This window comes from Wyeomyia smithii, chromosome 1 (assembly GCF_029784165.1).
Source record: "Wyeomyia smithii strain HCP4-BCI-WySm-NY-G18 chromosome 1, ASM2978416v1, whole genome shotgun sequence".
NCBI lineage: Eukaryota > Metazoa > Arthropoda > Insecta > Diptera > Culicidae > Wyeomyia > Wyeomyia smithii.
Genome location: NC_073694.1, coordinates 26,283,776 through 26,307,115, shown reverse-complemented (window position 1 = coordinate 26,307,115; position 23,340 = coordinate 26,283,776). Strand labels below are relative to the sequence as shown.

Here is a 23,340-nt window from a genome sequence, read left to right as displayed (position 1 = left end):
GTCGACGCAACTCCAGAGCAGCCAGCAGCAGCCAAATGGCACGAAATCGTCCCCCCAGAAGGGTGGTGCCGGAGACAAGAACACCGGAGCAACGGCAGCGCAAACAGCAACATCGCCACAGAAAAATGGAGCGACGGGTCAGCAGCAGCAGCAACAAACCCAGGTCAGCAATCAGGTGATACCGGGGCCCCAGTCCGCGTCGCACGTGGTCATCGACGAGAAGAAGAAGAAAAAGTGCGCCTGCTGTGTAATACAGTAATCGCCACGGGCGCGTGATTGGTTGTCTATGTGTGTGTGTGTGAGAGAGAGAGAGAGAAAGTTCGCGTGAGAGATTATGAGAAGAGTTTTTTTTATAATTTTTAAACCTATTGTTTTTTTATATCTCTTAAGTACTGTTTTTATGTTCGTTTGTTTGTTTGTTCTGTATAAGTGACTTGATTTTATACACATTCTCATTAGTAACTGAAACAAAAAAAAGTGAAACCGTGGGTTAGGTTAGAATGATGATGGACCGCAAGCAAAATGTCATTTTTTCTGTAATTCTATAAGTGTATTCAAGTTATTTTATTTAGAGAGCGGAAAGTCAGCAGAAGAGGTTTATATCGTGTGATAGAGAATCCTAGTTCGAGTGGTGATGAGAGTAAGGCAAAAGCAGTACAGTTTATGTATCTTTGTGTATCTGTAAAACGATATATGTAATAATTAATTGTAAATTAGGACAAATAATGTGCGGTGGTTAGTAGCAGAGGTTGGAGTTTTTTTCCTTTGGTAGACCCGCTTCTAAGCGGGAATGAGATACCGCGGGAAAGGAACAAAAGTTGAGCGGATTCGGAAGACCATGTTTTATACGTAGGGTTTTTAATTAACCGGACTCAGTTTCTTCTACTATTATTTATATATGTACTATTCTAAACGCAGCTAAGTGAAGCAGAAACCAACAGCAATGGTAGTATATATCATTATATTATGTATTCGAATTATTGTTTAAACACGGCTAGGTTCAGTGTTAGCTTACGGAACAGCGGATGGCATAAGATCCAACTTTTTTTGTGTATAGACAACTTTCTGTCAGGTCAGTTCGGTTTGTAGACACACGTGGATTCGGCATGTTGTAAATGTAAATTTTTACCATACCTATTCTGTACTCTGTAATGCATAATCCATACTCCCAAGGGAGCCTCAGTTAGGGACATGCCGTGAAGCGGTAATTTGTTAATGCTCTGGAAGGAATGATTCAGATTTGTTGGAAAACTCGAGAGCCGGTTCACTTTTAACCAGACCATAACTGTGTATAATATTATTTAGGAACTTCTGAGTAAACAGTTAGTAGATCTAGCTTGTCATTCTATTTTCATTGAAAGAGGATAAAAACGATAGTTCAGAAACAGAAATAAAAATGATTAAAGGTAAATACACACACACAGTAGCCGCCGGTCAACAAAAAAAATCACCTTAGTAAATGATCAGACAAAAAAAATCGTACATAAACAGAACCACGTGATTATTGTTAGTTGGAGCAAAAAAAAAATAAAATGTTTAAAGTGTCGAAATAGTCTAAAACAAAACAAAACTAATGGCATGCTTTATGTGCTATCAAACAAAAAACCTAGATAAACAAAAAACAAGCTCGAACAGTTAGTAAACAAGTATCATGCATTCGCCGCCCGCACGCCGCAGCCACGTTGCTCTCCGTTTTTCTTTGTGACAAAAACACACTCAAGCAAACAAAAAAAAAAACGATAGCCCGAAAGATACGAACTCTTTACTCTCGAAATAGCAGCAACAGTAACAACAACAGGCAATAAAACGGTCATAGTATGTGTGTGTGCACTGATGAACAACTCATTAAACCTACTGCGTAACTGCGACGAACGAAAAAACGCAACGCGCAACTCAAAACCGGTCACTACTCACATATAAACACACACAGTTTTAGCAAGAAAAAAACAAAAGTAAAGCAAATTCTCTTCTAGCATTATAAAAAAACTATACTATTAAGCGTAAATAACATACACATTACTAAAGGGAAGAAGAAGAAGCAAAAAAACATGGACAAGTAAACATCAGCGACTAGTTTGAATCCGACGAATATTTGCAAGAAAAAAACACAAACACAAATAATAAAAATACACCTAGTGAATCATGAGTAAAAAGTTAATCGAAAGGAGATAAAAAAAGAAAACCTATTTAAGAGTAACTATATTATCATATTTATTGAAACAATACAAAGATTAAATAAAAAAACAAACAAAAAGAAAATAATCGTATATATTTTCGTACTAAACTGCAAATCCAAGTAAACCAAGATGAAGAGAAAGAGAGAGAGAGAGACAAAACGAGAGCAAGAGCTAGATCGAAAAGCGAACGGGCAGTAGCAAAGCACGCAAAACCCAAACAAAAACTTGGTGTTGGTGGGGCGGAAGCAAACTCTAGCGAGCCAGGACAGGAACCTAAACGTTAAACGAAGAAGAATGAGGAGAAGAAGAAGAAGAAGAAGAAAAACGAATACAACAAAACAACCGGAAGTAATTAGAACGAGAGAGAAGAAAACAAACACACGAGAAAATGATACTAAAGGAAGGAAATAAATCACTTTGAAAAAACCAAAACTACTCAAGCGTTGCTTGGCAATCGGGGTTCGATACGCCCAGTTGCAGTGCAATTGTAGTTGTGAAAGCATTAACTTGGAGTCGACCTGAAAAAAAAAAGGATTTTATAGTCTTGTTGTCAAAATGGATGCTGGAGGCTGAGGTGAGTATCAACGGTGTTGATATTTAGCAACTGTTTGTTTTATGAACTTTTTTAGAATTTTATCACCGTCGAGTTTATCGCTAAACTAAATCTTCTATTTTGGAGTAATATTGCAACACTTGAGTTAAAGGGTAAGTACAAATTACTACCTTCAAATTATCGTTACGAGACGAAGTCTTTACAAGTGTAAACCAAACAGTTTTTTTTTTCAAGGGGGGGATTTGTTAGTAGCTTAAGTATTTATGATAAATATGAATAAATAATGAGTATGTGTGTCCAATCACAAATGGCGACTTCTCATCACTGTTAGAAATTTGTAATTTCAATTGTTAGGATTTGTTTGCTTTCGCAATTAGGACTTATCATTAGTAGTGATTTAAACCTACTTGTCAGAAAAGGGGAAGTAAACTTACAACTAACTTATTGGCTATAAAGAGAGCTTATCGTAGCAATTGAGGATTGCAACGATTTTTGTCGAAAATTGTTAATAAGTTTATTTGACATAGCTTCAAATGTTTCAACACCAGTAAGTCTATGTAATTCGAGGGTACTAAACCATGGAGGACGCTTCAAAATCATTTTCAAAGTTTTATTCTGAATCCTTTGAAGCGTTTTCTTCCTTGCTGAACAGCAATTTGACCAGATCGTTACAGCATAAAGCATTGCTGGTCTAAAAATTTGTTTGTAAATCAAAAGTTTGTTCTTTAAACAAAGTGTAGAATTCCTGTTGATGAGAGGATATAAACATCTCGTATATTTGATGCACTTGGCTTGTACACTCTCAATGTGCTCTTTGAAAATAAGTTTTTGATGTAATTTCAATCATAAATGCTCGTAGTGATCCTATCCACGTTGGTGGTCATTTTCGAAGTTTTCCACAACTGTTTCATAAACAGATTGGAATAACAATAAATGATAACAATCAACTATTTATTCAATAAACCGTTCAGCAACCATTAAACATGTTATATTTTGGTCCCCAAACTTTTACCGATGTGGCGCTCTGAAACCGCGGGATGTTTATGTGGAACCGGACGATGCTGGTCAACGTCGCACTGTGGTCCAGAAATGAAAAAAAGGTGGTCAAAAGTAATTTTCTCGTAAACGTTACATTTTAAAGCAATACTGTCTTCGGAAAAGATTTAGAGTAAAAAATGACTCTTTAATTTGACACTGATTTTATAAAAATCGATTCAGCTATCTCTGAGAAACATGAGTGAGATTAAACAATCTTCAGAACACGTTTCTTTTTAGATATTTTGAACCACAAGTTTAATCTTTATAAAATTCAAAAGTTAAGGGTATTTCAGGTAGCCCGTTCATTTGAAACCATTTTGTTCAAAACGGTTGTGTAGTTTCTGAGATAATGATGTTTCACAATTTTTACATTTTGATACATAACATCTCAACTAAAAATCCGATTACAATAAAATATGATAGGGTCTTAGAACTTTCATTTGTATCTGATTTCATTAAAATTGGTTCAGCCACCTCTGAGAAAAGTAAGTGAGAATAAAAAGTTGCACACACACACAAACACACACACACACACAGAGCTGTATGCCACCACGGGTCGACGTGTGGCGATCGTCGAGGACACTCAATGCATGTGCGACCACTGACAGTACCTAACAGTCCCGGACCAGCAGCGGGAGGTAGCCTAGGGGTGGTGAGGGTCGAACCAGGGACAGTCGATTCCTCACAAAAGCCAGAAGTGCCCGAAAGCACCTCTGACGGAGCGAATAGAGCCGCTTCCATCACCCAAATGCACTAACTCGTCCATTGGGACTAATGGATAGTTAATGGATATGAGTTGGATTTCGTAATGGTACCACGTCCTCGGGCTCGCACCTGCATCGAGCTCCCTTAGTAAAGTCGTGTGACAACGGCTTGAAACGGCGAGGTGGTACCCGGTGCAGGGGTCTCCGTCTCATAAAACCTGACAGGCCTTTCGGTACGTTCCGAGTTCATTGCCTGGTGGGAATTAGGCAGGAGTAGGTAGCGCTTTCCGAACAGCTCGATGCTATCATCGAGTTCGCGGCGAATAGGAGCAATATGTCCAGGGATCTGAAGCAGGGCCTTCTCCTGCCTCGGGCTACCATCGACGAAGCTCAAAAGGAGCACGCCGAACTTGTGGCTCGGGTTGAAGCCTCCGAAAAGGGGGCGAGGACCAGGAGGGCAACTGAATCTAAGCAGGTTCATCAGTCTGCCCTCATTCGCCGCGATCTGCTCTACGGGCCAGGTCGGTAAGCGAACGAGGCAGTCCCCGGGGGAAGCGGCCCTCGATAATGTGAAAAAGCGGTTGGTGGAGCTGGCCTCACGATCTAGCACACCAACAGGCTCAAAGTCCAGAACATCGACCGGTGCGGCGACTGCGGGAAATCCATGGGTTACCGTAGTAGGGAAAGGGCGAAAGGATGGTAAAAAGCGCCAGGACGAAGCGGCGACAAAACGTTCGCCAAATGTCAAAAAGGCGAGAAGCAGGGGGGGCACCCTCATACTCAAGACTGACGGGTCTAAGTACGCAGAAGTCTTGAAGAAAATAAGGAGTGAAACTCAGCTCAAGGATTTAGGGGCGGATGTGCGGACCATCCGTCGATCTTGCACTGGCGAGATGATCCTTGAGCTCCGAAAGGATGCGGAGAACAAGGGCGCTTCCTACAAGGCGGTAGCCGAGCAATGCTTGGCAAAGAGGTGCAGATTCGGGCACTCACCTCGGAGGTGACACCCCAGTTTAAAAACCTGGATGAAATCACCGAGGGATGCGACGTTGCACAACCCCTCAAAGAGAAGTGCGGGGTGGAGGTGGTCACTGCGTCAATCCGCCTCCGGAAGGGTCCAGCAGGGACCCATGTGGCCACCTTCCGTTTAGCATCGGCAGATGCAAACCTGGCACTAAAGGAAGGCAAGCTAAAGGTCGGCTGGTCGGTATTCCCTCTGGGTATACTCCAACAACCGGACCTTTGCTTCCGGTGCTTTGAGGGAGGACATAAGTCCTGGACCTGCAAGGGACCCGACAGGAGCCAGTTATGCAGACGTTGCGGTGGTGCAGGCCATAAAGCGAAGGACTGCGGGGAGTCTCCCAAGTGCATGGTGTGTTCCGGAAAACGGGACGCCAACACTTTATAGGAGGCCCCAGGGGCCCAGCTGGTAAGCCGGCTGCGAAACCACGGGCATAAGAGTAACGCAACTGAACCTGAACCACTGCCATGCGGCTCAGCAGCTACTATACCAAGCAGTCACTGAGTCGCTGTCGAACATCGCCATCGTATCAGGAGTCCGCATTCCTCCCGGAAACGGTAACGCCGTATGGACGACAAGCAGATTCCCGGTTCAGGAGGTTGTTTCCACCTCAAACGAAGGGTACGCGGTTGCCAAGGTAAACTGAGTGTTCTACTGCAGTGTCTATGCTCCGCCACGTTAGTCTACCGAAAGGTTCATTCAGATGATCGACCAGCTATCCATGGAGCTAACGGGCCCAACGCCGTTGGTGGGGGCGGGCGATTTCAACGCTTGGGCTGTTGAGTGGGGAAGTCGCACTATGAACCAGAGGGGTCAGATCCTGTTGGAGGCTTTGGCAAAACTCAACATAGATCTGGCCAACGTTGGGACCAAATGTACATTTAGCAGAAATGGTGCGGAGTCGATCATCGATGTGACGTTCTCCAGCCCAGGACTGATCACGAACTGGAGGGTAGACGATGGCTACACCAATAGCGACCACCAGTCGGTTTGTTACAGTGTAGAAAACAACGCGAGGCGGAGAGTGACGGGTAGAGCCAACACACACCGTCCGCGGCTGGAAGACATCGCATTTCGATGCCGAGGTATTCGAAGAAGCAATGGAGGCAGTTGGCTTCGCCCGACTGCTGAACAACTAGTTGCCGTACTATCGCGGGCGTGCGATGCTCCGTGTAAGACGGAGGATGCAGCGCGCGCGAACAGACGAACAGAGGATTGAGCGCCGCGCAGCAATCGGTTCTGCAAGATCGGCGCTAAAGAGTGCGATTGAGGCAAGCAAGAGGGCCTGCTTTGATAGATTGTGCGCGAGTGCCAATACGAACCCGTTGGGTAACGCCTAAAGGATTGTAATGGCCAAGACCAAAGGCGCGCTGGCGCCTGCAGAGCGATCACCAGCGATGCTGGAGCGTATCATCGGGGGACTCTTTCCACGCCACGAGCCTAGTCCTTGGCCTACGGCAGTCGAGTCTCACGTCCGACGTTCTAGTATCTCAGACACAGACCAGGGATGGTCGGCCAACCTGCCGAACATCCAATCCGTGAGCGACAACAGCCGTGTCGAGATTGAGAGAAAGGTTAGGGTTACGAATGAGGAACTCATCGTGGTCACCAAGACGGCGGAGATAGCACTCCAGCGCAAGAGAAGGGGTATACGCTATTGCGCAATCGTCACGCTTGACGTGAAGAATGCGTTCAATAGCGCCAGTTGGGACTTCATTGCGCTTGCGCTCAGTAGCATCCATGTACCGGTGTCGCTGTAAAAGATTCTGGAAAACCACTTCTAGAACCAAGTACTTGTTTACAACACGGAGGAGGGTCATAAGTTCGTCCCAATTACCGCAGGAGTACCGCAAGGTTCTATCCTGGGACCGGTGCTGTGGAATGTCATGTATGACGGGGTGTTGAAACTCAAGTTCCCTGTAGGAGTTGAGCTCGTCGGCTTTGCAGACGACATAACGCTACAGGTCTACGGCGAGTCGATTGAGGAGGTCGAGTTGACGGCCGCGCACTGTATACGCAAGGTCGAAGACTGGATGCACTCCAGGAAACTGGAGTTAGCGCATCATAAGACGGAGGTCACAGTTGTGAATAACCGCAAATCAGAGCAACAGGCGGTGGTCAGAGTCGGAGACTGCACCATCAGCTCAAAGCGATTTTTTAAGCTCTTGGGGGTTATGGTTGACGATAAGCTCACATATAAGAGCCACGTCAACTATGCTTGCAAGAGGACTTCAACTGCTATTGCGCTAGGTACTAACAGTTATCGTGGCAAACTGGAAAGTACCTACAGACTCATGTGCCTGAGGGGTTGCGAGTGCGTTCCGTGCAGTATAATACGACGCAATCTGTATCCTGTCCGGCATGATGCCTATCAGCATAGCCATTAGGGAGGACGTAGAATGCTTCGACCAACGTGACACAAGGGGCATACGAGGTACCAGAATATCTATATCGGCAGCAGGAATGGTCCAACTCCACGAAAGGTAGATGGACGCACCGACTTATTCCGGTGGTATGCGAATGGGTCGGGAGACGCCATGGGGAGGTTAACTTCCACCTGACACAGATTCTGTCGGGTCATGGTTGCTTCAGGCAGTACCTATACAGGTTCGGGCATGCGGAGTCCCCCATGTGCCCCGAGTGCCTGGATGCCTCGTTTTGCGCGTGCGCGGAGCGACATGATGGTTATGAGCGGGCCAGATACTACTCCAGACAACCTAGTTCAGAGGATGTGTGAAGACTCGAACATCTGGAGGGCGGTTTGTGCAGCCGCCTCTCGAATAGTCCTAGAGTAGCAAAGCAGGCGACAGGTTGACCACCAACACGCCAGTGTTAGCAGGGGCGACTCGTGGCTTTTGAATCTGCCTGTTTAACTACAAATTCTGAGAATCGCAGTTTGTGGAAGTAATCACAATCATGTCCACGTAATCACACAAGTCATTCTATTTGTTACTGTTGAAGGTGAAACTAAAAATCAATAACATATAAATATAAATTTGCGCTTGAAATATATTTTTTGTCTGGCATCCCCGTGTGCAATGCACAGGTTGCACCTATGGACGAGTCGCCTCTGAGTGTTAGCTAACGGCCAGTCTCCAGGTTAGTTAGCTAATTAGCTAAGAAACTTATAGAGACAGGAGGTTGCTCAAAGCATAATAGCCGCTCCCCGAAGCAATACTTAGCACTTAGCAGTCGTCCCGGGGAGTATTATGGGCTGGAGACTGGAGGGGTTTTGGATGGCCGGTCACTGATTCAAACCAACCCCACACTTCCTGAGGTTGATCACCTCAGGGGTTTGGTTGCAAATTTCCCCTCCAAAAAGGTTTTTCCTCCCCATTTTGCCCTTCTTTACCTGTTCTATCCATTAGAAGCGTTCTTTACTGTTTCATGGGTTAAGTTGGGATCATTTTTCATTTGGATCTTTCTTGGTTGTTAGAGTTGTTTCTCGCTATTCTTAGCTCAATTGTTTCATTATGCTTTAGAAATATTTTCCCTATTCCGAACTCTACAAACATTTAATTTATATTTTATTTTATCATATAGGTATATATTTATTATATTCTGGTCTTATTTTTCGGCTTTTTATGGCCTTCAAAAATAGTTTATGCTCACTGAGTTTATGCTCACTGAGCTCACTTTGCGATTATTTTTCTGTCCGGCCTTTTGAAGTGTGTTCGCCACTGTGAGTGTTTACATTGTTTCTTAACCCTGAAAAAATAACCATACTTTGATATATGTAAAAGGGTAGTCATGCGTCAAAATGCATTTAGGTTTAAATATTACTTTGTTTATTAAGAAACTACGGGAAAAAACAATGAACGGCTAGGAAAAAATGGGCAATATTGTAGAAAGCGGAGAGTCAAGTGGACGCAGATTTTTTTTTCTACATACTGAGCTCCAGTTAATATCATTTATCTATTTGACATCTTCTAGTCTTTAGAAACGTGTTTACATAAATGATCTTTGTTTCTTCAGATGAGTTGTTCCGTTATATTTTACTTAGTACATCTTTGACGTCTCTATGCTTTTAGATGCGTGTTTCACAATTACTTTTTGATCTATAGAAGTGTTTTCACTATTTTGAGTGCGACTTAGTTTGTTTTTTTTTAGCCTTTTTCTACTTTAAGATATATTTTTTCGTTACGGGAAGATTTAGACCAGGAAAACAAACTAGCGGACTAGCTGGCTTCCAACAGCTATCAAAAAGCTTATTCATCCAACCAGAACACACCCAGGGAAGGAAACTGCGAAAATTATTGAATTTAGAAAAGTAATACCAGAGGCGAACCAGCTAGACAGCTGAAAGCCTCGACAAAAAAGTTATCCATCCATCCATGTTTTTCCGTTTGCTTGTTGTTTTTTTTTTTGCTTTACTATTTCGAACACATTTTAGCCTGCTTAACTCCTAAATGAGTTTTTTTCTCAGTTCTAAGCTCATGTTGTGTTTGGTTAAGTGGGCAATGCATACAATTTTTTACAAGGATCCGAAAAATGAACAAGGGCAGAAGGTGTAACTTAGGCTTGGAAAAAACTTTCCGGGGCCCGTCTGGATGAGGACATTTTTCTCTAAGTCATACCTTCGGCCTCGTTCATTTTTCGCATCATTGTAAAATTACATACATTACCCACTTTACAAAACATAAAATGTAAGTCATAAGACGAAAAATGTAATTAGTTCGTAAAGTAATCGCATTTTGTGTGTGTGTTTTTTCATTATTTTGATTCAGGATCTATTCCAGTAATCTTAAGCCCAATTTGGGGTTATTTCTTCTGTTAATCTTTTTCGGCCATCAGAATTTTTTTTATCTTTCGAAGCAAGATATTAAAGGAGGACTGGCAACATGGCCAATAAAACAAACGTACCATTGAATCGGTCCGTAAATTTCCAATAAAATTCACGTGTATTTTCGCACTAGAGGTCATGAAAGGTTGTAAATTTTCAAGTATATCGGGTGTCGCGTGTGTAAGATACAAATTAGTTAGAGTGGAGTGAAAATTAGAAGATTAAAAATGGAAGTGATTATGCAGTGTAAATTGGCACAGAAGATATAGTTCGCCATTCGTGTACGTTTTGATTTTTACCAACGGTAGTGAACGGTAGTGTTAGTGAAAAGAGAATGGAAACCGTAAAGAAGGAATGAGGTTCAACACGTCCTTTCCACTGACATCGATTGGGTTTGTGTGTTTTTTTTTTATCTTCCGCTGAGCTTTGCGCGCAGCGAAGTGCAAAGCTTTCTTGCATTTGTGGTTCCTGTTGCTGGCTCGCAAAATGCAACTGGAGAGACAGGAAACAGAAGCTAAGTATTGGTTTTGGTGATATTTCACGTCGTGTTTGAAACGGGATCAGAGTGAAATTGTGACTACCTATGTTAACGCACACAGCTTTTCTTCCATTCGATTTGAACGGCATGTGAGCGAGAGAGAATTTGTTTTTTTTTCTGCCTTTTGTGCTGCTTTCGACCGCAGAGGCACCTTCGAAGATGCCGATTTTCTGATTCTTTCTCTCTCGATCACTTGCTGTGTGTGTTGGGTAGCGCGTTCATGTGTTCATGATTTTTTTTACGTTGCATCAACTTGCAAGTTGCAGTAGGCTGACATGAGAATGTGTGTTCAGCAAATAGACCATCGCACGGTGACGTCGCGCACTTGTGTTTGACAGCTATTGGTGGCTTTGTTTGCCTTCGGGCGATGCAGTTTGGTTCTAAATTATAGCAGATCATTTCAGTTGTGACCAGTGATGCCACATATATAGATTTGTCTGCTTTTATACAGATTTCTTGCGTATTTATCATACAGATATCTGCATACAGATTGCAGATTTTCTGGAAATAATACAGATTTTTTTGGTTTTCATGGGGTAGTAAATTGAACTTCTTGATGTGGTTGAAAAGCGGAGATTGGCTCGAATGCGGTTCAGCGTGTCGTAGGTTTTACTATATTCATATGCTACTATAAATCTTTGAACACGCTAACTTTCACAAGATCGAATTGATAGTTTTACAATAGAGTTTGATCATCTATCATTCACACGCGACAAATATCTAAGTGCTTCATCTGTCATGAAGAGTTCTGATCGGTTACGGTCATTTAACCATATTTAACCCTATTATTTTTATGATTTTCCTAGCTTTTGGACAAATGTTGATACACTTGATTTTTTTAAATTCAATAATGTTTAAATCTTGTTGGATGCAATTTTTTGTTTTTGAATTTTAAGGGCTTCATTAGGATACTTAGCTCATTCCAAATTATATTACAAGAGAAAAACGCGTTGTAGATCTTATATCCTCTAAAATTGCGGTCGGCTTACAGTTTCCGAATAAAGTTTAACGTCTTACGAAATAAAGCTACTCATTGATTCCTGAATGGGTAAATTAAGGTGTTCATGAGCAGAAACGCGTAGAGTCGTACGATACGTAAGGTAACCGAAATTACTTAACCTCCACGATTCGCTTGTATCCCGTCACTGCAAATATGATGAGGTTTCAAACATGTTGGCACCTGGCGCGCTTTCGTGAGTTCATATATCGAAGATCGCACCACTAACCTCGGGAAAGTGCGTGCACGTTGGGTTCAAAATTGGATCGGTCAGTTCCTCTATTAGTACAAAGCTCGTTATTCCCGTCGTACTCCTAAAATCAATGAAACAAAACGTCTTAGATACATAGAAGATAGGTTCGCGAAAAATATCTTAGTGGACGAGGGCCCATAAATACCGCCAAGAGTTTTATCGTATGTAGAGAAGAAACGCGACAAACAACTAACATAAAATTCCTATACCCGTGGTGCTTGTGGAGTGTGCAGGAGTATATCCGGCCTCTAGTAACAACAAGTATCGAACTAACACCCCTTTCCTTCCTTCCTTTGATCTACGTTCTGGACCGGCAGGCGTCGGTACTGATCAGCATGCAGGGGTTATTGGAGATGCACATCGAAAAACTAAATCCCAAGCAGGAATCACTAAATTCGATTTACAACTCCAATCGATCCTGATCAGTAACGAAGTGGCAACCGGTGGTGATCAATCAAGCTCAAGCTCAAGCTCTTTCTTAGCATCGTGATGAATTTCTTAACTCATTCTTAAAGCAAAATGGTGATTTTGTCCTAATCAATCTTGATACGTTAAAATTGTCCTTTAATTTTCACTTTTCGCGCTATAAGAATGCAACCTCGGAGAGCTTTAAAGTACTGGAGTTTGAATAAAAGAAAGAAAAAATGATACAGTTACTAAGCACCTACTGGCCTTCACTTTATTTGTTTATAAATAACCTAATCCTAGCTGACATCAAGCGTAATATGTACAGAGTAAGCTAATTTAGAATAAGCAAAAATAAGCTAGCAAAACATCGATCGGGTTTGCTGATTCAGTTGTAGGACTCATCCCAGAGTAGATTCTGTTGCGGCGCACTTTGCTGCGGACTGTAGAACGGCGGCAACTGATCCATCGGTAGTTGATTCGAGAATTCATGACTGGAACTGACTTCGTGCGGTGGCAAATAATCATCGGACGGAGGTAGATATTCATTAGGCGGAGGTAAATAAGCATTGGGTGGAGGCAGATAGGTATGTCCGCGGTAGGGTTCCCGCAGGACCGGTTTGGGCGTTGTAGTAGTAGTAGTAGTGGTAGTAGTGGTGGTTGTCGTCCTCGTCGTCGTTGTTCGTGGTGCGAAGGTGAAGGGTTTTACTGGCTGTCGGACTGGCGGGGCCTGTCCGGGTCTGAAAAGGGAGGGAGACGTTAGTACTTACGTAACGCCTGAAAATGGTTGTTGAAGTTACTCTGGAAGTTCCAGATCGAGTTCGGTGATCGGATGATAGCCAAGCTCGTCTGCGGTGTAACGCACGCGATAACGCTTGCCGTTCGCGCCGGTGTATGTGTAGGAACCCATAACCACAAAGGTTTTATTATCGCTGCGAAGCTTTCCGATCTGTTCCACTTCAATTCCATTCTCTGTTTCAACTCTGCAGAAAAAAATCATTGGAATCCTCTCCTAGTTCGAAATGTTTCGTAGATACTCACGCATACTTAAACTCTCCCTTGCCCTTATTTTTGACCTCCGACATCAGGATGCTGGCCTTCATCACATTGCCAGTGAAGTTGGTCGGGTCCTTGGTGTCCTCGACCGGGAAAGTGAATTCGTCCTCCGAGAACAGGTCATCGTTTCGAATCTTAGCCGGGATCTGGATTTTTCCGGCCAGTGTGATCCCCACGATCGCACACGCGCAAATCGCTAGCAGCTAGCGGATGGAAAATAAGCAGGAAAGAAAGAAATATTAGAATGATCATACGAAGTTAACAAATTTCGGGACTGGTTTAACAATCCCACCTGGCTGGGAACAGGTTCTTTCGGGGTCATTCCCTTCCGTCATATGCTTTGTTGGTACTTATGAACGACTTTTTATTGCCATTTTCGGCGACTAAAGCCAGCGTGCGGTGTGCTGAATTGATTAGCGCTGTAGCACTTTCGGAGACCGTTTTACAGTGTCCGCGGGATAGCGATCGGTTGAACGACGATTTTTATCGTTGAATGGCTCGTAATTTAGCGACAATCAACAGGCCGCTTTCACATTGACAATCTAATTCATTGGACTCTGACGAGGCGAAATTTGCCACGTGGCCTGAAGTAAGACGCAGCATCACGACACGACGATAGAGGTGCGACTGGAATTTCCCTATCTCCGGCGCAGAAATGATCACAATTATCGGAATATTAACAAGATGTCATGAATAATGCAAACCAGCAGGGAAAGGACCAACAGAAAGCCGCTAAAGGTCGGGGAGGGGGGTGCGATTATGGCACCGCCATCCGGTTCGTGTCGCGAATCAAAAAGCAAAAAAAAAACTGCGACACCGCCAGAGGGTAAAAGGCGTTTTGTAAACGCGCAGAGACCACCAATTAGGATTACTGGAAGGCAGGTGCTCTAGCGATTCAAACATTCAAATGGTACCGAATTTGCATAATTCACCGGAACCTTAAGCAGACCGGTCCTGAATTGGACGCTTTTGTCATCATGTCATCATTATGATGTGTGTGCAGGGAGAGAAATCACACGGCATGCTGTCTAGTTTAGGACTTATTTAAATGGTCGATCCTTCTTCGACTTGTCTCGACTGTCGATCGAAGGAGGCTGTGATTCACGACGCAGCTCCGAATAATATGTTATTTAAATTAGAACACTAAATCTTTTGCTTTGTCTGCGCAATTCGCCTGCTAATTGATTCTGGTTTTTATGTTTATATTCATTCTATTTCGATTATCGATTTTGTTATGTTTCCGCTGTTGAAAAAAAATCTAGGTAAGATTGGGCCATATATTTTCTGTTGCTATTTGTAACACGTTTCGGGTAACATGTGTTGACTTTTTAATTATGCGATATGTTGATTTTTGCTTTGTCCAAACGCTGTTCAATTGTTGACTACTGTGTTGATAATAATTTGAATAAAAATACTGTAAAACATGCAGCCCTTTGAATGAGCGATTTTTTGTTTTGATCAGGAAAATTTGCATTGCTAATAAAATTGTTTGAAATCGATGTGGTTTAAATGTTTTGCAAAATTTCCGCTTTCGTCATTAGATTTCAGATAGCATTATCAACACAATAAGCTAATAGACTTTTTTATGATCTTGAAAGTTCAAAGATTGAAGATATCCAATTGATGATGTTCTATTATCACGAAACAAAACTTACTGATGTCGGTAGGTACACTAACATTGCTCCATCAAAATGTAGACCCGTCTAATTACGAGTCTGTATCATTTTCGAGTTGGTTTATACTGTATGCGAACAGTTTCTACTATTTAGTCACTCAGCGTCAGTTGTTCTATTTGTCAGAGGGATCTAAGAGCAAATGGTGAAATGTTCGATCTAGCAATCAACCGAATCGTTCTTGGATGGCACTGTATTTACACCGAGACGCAACGATTTTAGCACTATGGAAGCCAATGATCCTTCCATCACATTTGTCCCGGCCCTGTCTGTAAGGTTGGTACAGTGGTCTTCCAACCTAATATCATAGGCAAGTTCGATGACTTTATAACCACATCAGCTTGTGACCCGTTCATCTGTTTTAGTCTTCTGATGACCCATCATCATCATGATCCTGACCCATTTCCAGAACGCAACAATATTGGTACCATAAGCCCCAAAAGGCGACGACGACACGTTAACTCTATCGGCTGGTACTGGTTGAGGATAACTGCTGTTTTTCGACTGCTACTAAGGACACTTTTTAAAATACTAACTTCATCCGCTTCTACTATCAGGAACGTTAGGAGTCTCGATGTCTTCATTATCACAGTTAGTAAGTCTTCTTTATCACAGTCTACCGCAATGTCCGTGATCCCGTTAATACGGCAAAGCAAAAGAAGGAGTTGTACTTATAGCCGTCTTCAAACGCTAAAGTACATTGGCAGAGCTGTATGCCACCACGGGTCGGCGCGTTGCGATCGCCGAGGTCATGCAATATGTGTGTGACCACTGACAGTACTCGATATTTCCGGATCAGTAGCGGGTGCTCGCCTAGGGGTGATGAGGGACGGATACTGGGCATTCGACTTCTCGCAAAAGCCACAAGTATTCCACAAGAATCTCCGACGGAGCGAGTAGTGTCGCTTCCATCATCTATAATGCACCAACCCGCCCGTTGGGGCTGATGCCAGTAAGGTCCCAATTATGGCAACCGGTAGCGTAGAAAACGAATTTAAGTCGGACTACGTTATGGTACCACGTCTCTGAACTGGCGCCTGCATCGAGCTCTCCCTTGAAACGGCGAGGTGGTACCCGGTGCAGGGGTCTCCGACCTGTAAATCCTGGCAGGCCTTTCAGTACCTTTCGCGTTCATTGCCTGGTGGGAGTCAGGCAGAAGAAGGATCAGATGGGATTCGATCTTAGGACCAGATTCTTTTTCCTGACATACACCGGTCGGGGGCGACATATTTGGTCATAAGGCGCTATGGGTGACCTACCCTAGCCATGACCTCACTGCTTCGGTATAGACGAAGGATAGCAATAAAAAACAAGTGACGGGTGTGAAGGGACTACCAAATCCCTTCGCGCGAAGTGGCAGCGGTCTCCACATAAAAAGGTGGAGACGGATGCAGTAAAAATCGGTGGCGGAAAGGCTAACATGCCAGTTTTTACGCCCTTGCTAGTCAAGGCCATCGAAATGAGCAGGAAAAAGCGGCCAAGGGTGGCAGCGCTTTCCAAACAGCTCGATGCGATCCTCGAGTTCGCGGCGAATAGGAGCAATATTGCCAGGGATCTGAAGCAAAGCCTCCTCCTGCTTCGAACCATCATCGACGAAGCTCAAAAGAAGTACACCGAACTTGTGACTCGGATTAAGGCCTCCGAAAATAAGTTTAGACCGATGCCTTCTCATTCGCTGCGATCTGCTCTAGGGGGCAGGTCAGCACACGAACGAGACAGTCCCCGGGGGAAGCGGCCCCTGAAAAGGCGCTTGGTGGAGCTAGCCTCACTTGTGCGCATGTGCAAGGCTGGCCAGACCTACAGGTTTCTCCGTAGATCTACGGATTTGTTTCATTTCTACAGATATACGGATCCGTTGATAAAACCTACGGATTTTATTTACACATATATTCACTTTTTATACTCAAGACGGATGGGTCTGAGTACTCAGAAGTCTTGAAGAACATGAGGTGCGAAACCCACCTCAAGAATTCAGGCGCGGATGTGCGGAACATCACTCAATTTCGTACTGGAGAGACGAGACTAGAGCTCCGGAAGGACGCCAAGAACAAGGAAGCTAACTACAACACGGTAGCCGAGAAGGTCCTGGAGAAAGATGTGCTAGCTTGGGCACTCACCTCAGAGGTTATTCTTGTGTAACGTAGCACAAGACCTCAAGGCGAGGAGCGGGGTGGAAGTGGCCACCAAGCCAATAGCCGAAAGGGTCCAGCGGGGATCCAGGGACCCGACTACCGTCGGCAGGCGCGAACTAGGCTCTGAAATGAGAAAAATTTAAGGGTGGTTGGTCAGTATGTCTTATGGGCATACTACATCAACCGGACGTTTGCTTCAGGTGCTTTGACAAGTACTAAACCTGCAAGTGACTCGATAGGAGCCAGTTATGCAGGGGTTGTATAGCAAAGAATTGCGGCGAGTCTCTCGGGTTCCTGACATGTTCTGGAAAACGGGACGCCCAACACTTTATGAGAGGTCCCGGTTGCCCAACCGGCAAACCAGCTACTAAGCCTCTGGTAGACTTGGTAAAGCACGTACTGGACTAGAAGCGGAGACAAAAAAGTAGCACTTGCTTCCTAGGTAACACGCGCTCGAGCTGGTTGCTTCACTGCCGTTTTTCGCGATTAAACGATAAAACATTGAATCACGAAAACGTATTGACGTTACCGCCATTTCTACTCCCCGTGGCGTAAGTTCAACAAAACTATTGTTATCCTTAGTGAAGATAAAATTCAAGTTGAATTAGAAGACTCGTTCAGTAGCAAGAGTTCAATTATAAATTGCTAATTGGGAAATTAGGACAGAAATGTCAGAAAAGGCGATTTGGATAACAAAAAATACCTTTAGTATTTTACATTGTGCAACGAAATAAATTGCGGCGTTATTCAGTAGAGAAATTTCCCTACGTGTAATAATTGTATCAACTTATTTTAAATATAAGATGTTCGCAATATAACTACCTTGATGAGTATAAGTGTATATAATATGTGCCTTTCTCAGTGAATTTAGTGAACCTTATAACAAAAATTATAGGAACAATTAATTAGAAAATCAATTAGAATCAATCACTGACTATCTATATCTATAAATGCGAATGTCTGTCTGCCTGTTCCCTGTAGACTCAAAAACTACTGAACCGATTACCGTGAAAATTTGTACATAGGGATTTTTGAGTACGGGGAGTAAACCGTAAGCGTAGGCAAGTGGGTGAATTTATGGTTCATGAACGTGAAAACTTCCTCTTCGATAACCGTGCAAATTTATATACAGATGTTTTAGAGTCTAAGATGTGTTTTTGCGACGTTATTGTCCGACGATCTTTGTATCTCAGAGGCGTTGTAAGGATAAAGAGGGGGGGGGGGGTAGCAATGTCAACCTTTGATGATTTTGAAAGTGCTGGACCGATCAGTATTAAATTCGGTATGTAGAATCTATAGTAGCTGATGTATTTGATGACTTTAAATTTCACCTATTCCTTAAGCTTGGCAAGGGAGGGGGGGCTAAAATTTGTTATAATTTATAATTTATATTTGTTATAAATTGATCACCGTCCCAATTTGTATAAGTAAGTTCCCAAGTATGTTTCTATAACATTGATTTTCCTGTATCTCAGTGGCGTAGTAAGGAGGAGGGTGTATTCTATTTCATTACTAGTTGACCCGTAGTGGCTAGCCACTTTTAAAATGCATGTTGGACTATTCCTTCGACTCACTACAAATACTGGTATTTATTCTAAAATGATAAAGCTTCTTCGAAAAATCTAGTTTGGAATTAAGATTTAACTATGAAAATTCGACAATTCGATGCAGATGATCAACACTAATTTTGAACTCAATGCGAAAATGCTTGGATTGATCGTTTATGTTGTGATATTTTTACATATCGGCAAAAGAATTATCGCTTGAACCGTACAGTTTGAACGTCAGAGTATAGTTAAAAAATTACGTTGTAGCTCTTGTTTCAAATAACCCATGATGTACTTGACTTTTTCATAGTCGGGTACCGTCTTATGCCATCTCTTAACAATCTAATTTTGATGAAGCTGTATGATGTTACAGGACTAATTCAAATCTCTGGGTCATTTATGATACTACGTTTCTTTTACATCCCGAAATCATCTTCCTCTGTCTCCAGCAAAACATTATATTTTTGGCGGTTTTTGTCGATGCAACTGGATCAGAACATTTAGCCATGTGCGAGTAATAACACGTGTGTCTAAGAAAGTAAAACTCAGTTCACTCTGATTTCCTCACGCTTCAATGGGTCCGTATCAGGCGAGAGGAGGTGTGTAGAGGACTAAACGCAATCAATGGTAACTTGTGGTTGCTACACATAAAAAAATAACAAACTTTGGTGTACCTCAGGTTCATGGTTTGCTAGGAAAGAAGACAGTTTTAGTAACTTGCGTTTGGCGTGTGCGTGACCACTGACAGCTTACGAAACTATATATATTCCGATTTGTAAATTACTAAAACGCTCATCATGAAAAACTTATATACAGTTGTTTTTGGCCCTTATTGTTACAAACATTGGAGCGCTTTGGTATGGTAGGGACAGCATACAAATGGTTTGAAAGCTATTTGTGTGGTAGAACTCAGAAGACTCGTTTTAACGATTTTTATCGGATTCCATTGCTAATACACTTGGTGTACCGCAAGGAAGTGTTCTAGAGCCCATTTTATTCATTATTTACATTAATGACATGAAGTGAGATTTACGGTTCTGTGATATTAATTTATTCGCTGATGACACTGTCATTGCAGCGAAGCATCCGCTTGATGTTGTAGCACTTCTAAACCAAGATTTACATTATCTACATCTAAGTCTCACATTGATATTGTCATCAAAAAAAGGCCAAAAATACGGTGTCTTGTGCCGGTTTAAGAATGAATTCACTGTTAGTAGTGAAATTCAATTGTACAAGTCAATTATTTCACCACATATAGATTTCTGCTCATCCATTTTATTCCTGGCAAACAATACGCAACTATTGAGATTGCAACGTTTTCAAAATAGAATTATGCGATTAATATTAAAATGTAATAGATACACTTCCTCGAGTTTTATGCTGGACGCATTACGATGGCTTTTTGTGAAGCAAAGAGTATACTTTTTGACAATGGTGTTTCTATATAAAACTTTTAAAAATATGTTGCCTCGATATTTGTGTGATCGGATTGATAGAGGAAGAGATTTGCACAAGTACAACACTAGAAACGCGGAAGATGCTAGAACACCAAATTTCCTTTTAAGGAAGATCACAGAACTCTCTGTTGTACAAAGGAATAATCTTTTTCAATTCGATGCCCAGACAAGTAAAACGTGCAGCAACAATGGCAGAGTTTAAATAGCTTTGTATTTCACACATAAAGTCTGTTTTGTAGACAGCATAGATTGTAAATTTATAAAGAAGATTGTAAAATTGAAATATTTTTTAAAATTTATTTGGTACATTCAGTTATTATGTTCATTGATGATGATGCAATTTTTTGTTTGAATATAGTTATATAATATTGAATAGTAGAGTTAAAAAAGAGTCGGCTACACATGTTTGAGTCACGCGCGCGTAGACTGACATAGACAATCTTAATATTGAGTACATCAGGTTTAAACCCCTGAAATTGAAACAAAAAGCATATCGGGTTGACAAATTGCTGTTTGGTTTGTAATATTTTCGAAATTATTATACCTTCTTTTTAACAATTCATCTGTTTTTATGATTAAAAATAGGGTGTGGAGCGAAAACTGAAAAGGCTTGAGTCTGCCTGTGATCTGTAGAGTTCGTTATCGAGAACTATAGTATCATTGAATCTTTCTCGTAGTTCTAGATCGTTATCTAGAACCAATTCTGATTAGTGAACGCTCTTTAACATTAGGTTTAATTCCTAATCAAATGCAGATATATTTCGGGTTTGAGGCGTTCTGGATGAGCCTTGGATTGGAGATTCGTCATTTTTTTGTAGATTATTGGTATTCATTTCAGTCCGTTATTTGTTTGCCAACTGGTTACATTGCATATTTTTAAAAATATCTCATATAGATAAATCGTCCAGCTCAAACCGATGTAGGGGTATGAGGTGGGACCATCATCATCATCATCAATATAAGATGGGGTTTGGAGACTGTTTGTCATTTGAGACTTTGCTATATGTCAAGAGCGTCGTTGAAAGGAAGTATGATAAGGGGGGAGCGGGGGTAGATAAATTCTGTCAACCTTTATTAATTATAAAACCGCCTAACCGATTAGCATATAATTTGGTAAATACACGTCATACAGCAGTGTATTTGTATCTATTACTTTAAATTTTATATATCATGACAACAAAATGCATGATTTGTGGTGACTCTTTCCACACAAAGGACATCTGTCCTGTGAAAGAGAACAATAATAATTTCAAATGTGTAAATTGTGGGGGTAAACACAAATCAAATTTCTTTGACTGTCCTGTTGGGTCGAAAATTATTTCCTCAATACAACGTAAGTATTCAAAACAACCTGTTATCAATAATATTAATGTGGGTAATGACAAGAGTTTCAATACTGTTCAGGTAACACCAGCATTTCCTGTAGCTAGTGTATCTGTAGGTAATATTTCAAATTTGGAAAACAACAAATTGAAAACAAATACTCCTGTTCAGGCACCACCAGGCATTTCATATGCTAGTGTCCTTACAGTTAATATTTCGAATTCAAACAGCAACAAGCCTTTCGTGTTTGGTGCTTAAAAGTCAGCCAGTATTGATTTAGGTAGTCCAACTCCCGAGAAGATTGACTACCTACAACAATCCATGCTGCAGCTAATGTCCGTTTTGTTGAACTGTAACTCGATGTACGAGGCTGTTCAAGTAGGTATAAAATTTACAACTAAGTTTGTTATGAAATTGAAATTCAGCAATGAATTTAAATAATGCTGTAAATTTTCTAAATTGGAATGCTCGCTCTTAAAAAGCGAACGAAGATGATTTTTTAAATTTTTTAACAGTCCATGATGTGCATATTGCAGTTGTGACTGAAACGCTTTTGAAGCCAAATATTAAACTAAAAAAGAACCCAAATTATATGGTTCGTGGGTTTGATAGAATTGATGTTGCCAGTGGTGGAGTTGCAATAGTTATCCACCTTCGAAACATCGTGTCTTACCCCATCTTGAAACCAAAGTTATCGAGAGTTTGGGAATTGAAACAAGTATTGGCATTTTGTTTATAGCCGCAGTGTATTTACCTTTTCAATGCACTGGTGAGCATAAAAATTTACAAAAACTTACGAGAAATAAATCTATTTTTTTTTATCATCGGTGATTTTAATGCAAAACATCGATCGTGGAATAAGGCAAAAAGCAATTCCAATGGAAAAATATTGTTTAATGGTTGCTCGGCTGGATTTTATTCAGTTTCATTTCCAAATGGTCCTACATGTTTTTCTCGATTCTGATCACCTTCCTATAACTTTTTCCATATCCCGTAAAACTGTTTTGAATTCCACTAGGTCTGTGTTTAATTATCACATAGCCGATTGGGATCGATATCGTACCACGATCGAAGAAAGCTTGAATTGTGATATTGTTTTACAAAATAGTGCTGACATTGACGGAGCATTGCATGATTTGTGCAGTTTAATTCTCAATGCCCGGAACTTATCAGTTTCTAAGCCTAGAGTGAAATTTAATACACCAATTAGTGACAATGAGCTTCAACTTCTTATATGTTTGAAGAACATACAAAGATGTCAAAATCAAGGATCTCGTGATCCTGCTTTGAAAGTTATTTTCAAAGATTTACAAACGGAAATCAAACATAGATTCACACTATTGCGAAATGAAAAGTTTCATGAAAGAAGTTGAACAACTGAAACCATATTCCAAACCTTTCTGGAAGCTTTCGAAGGTTCTCAAGAAACCTTCAAAGCCCATCCCATGCCTCAAAAATGGTGACCAAATATTTCTCATGAATGAACAATTAGCTCAAAAACTTGCTCAGCAGCTCGAGAGTGTTCATAATTTCAATTTGAACATAATGAGTCCTATTGAAAATGAAGTATCACAAAAGTATGATCAGATCACCACTCAAGAATTTCTTTCTGATGAGGTACTAGAAACAAAATTGAATGAAATACGAACTATTATCAAGAACTTTAAAAACATGAAAGCA

The 23,340-nt window shown here is 41.6% G+C and overlaps 2 protein-coding genes across 3 annotated transcripts in view; one reads left to right on the top strand and one right to left on the bottom strand.

The window, feature by feature from the left end:
• The window catches only part of LOC129718848 (uncharacterized), a 230,310-nt gene extending 227,701 nt beyond the window's left edge, over positions 1-2,609 (top strand). Inside the window, exon 8 of the mRNA XM_055669996.1 lies at positions 2-2,609. Coding sequence (XP_055525971.1) covers positions 2-259 — 258 coding nt within the window. The 3' untranslated portion in view covers positions 260-2,609. The remainder of the gene's footprint in view (position 1) is intronic.
• Positions 2,610-12,712: 10,103 nt separating this feature from the next.
• LOC129718581 (uncharacterized) overlaps positions 12,713-23,340 on the bottom strand; it is a 29,756-nt gene continuing 19,128 nt past the window's right edge. Inside the window, exons 1-4 of one of the 2 annotated variants that reach the window (XM_055669490.1) lie at positions 13,818-14,203; positions 13,511-13,728; positions 13,270-13,452; positions 12,713-13,209 (exon numbers count right to left, since the gene is read on the bottom strand). In XM_055669490.1, coding sequence (XP_055525465.1) covers positions 12,858-13,209; positions 13,270-13,452; positions 13,511-13,728; positions 13,818-13,847 — 783 coding nt within the window. In that variant the 5' untranslated portion in view covers positions 13,848-14,203 and the 3' untranslated portion in view covers positions 12,713-12,857. Of the gene's footprint in view, positions 13,210-13,269; positions 13,453-13,510; positions 13,729-13,817; positions 14,204-23,340 lie in introns of those variants that run through there. The other variant, XM_055669491.1, reaches the window with a different exon arrangement.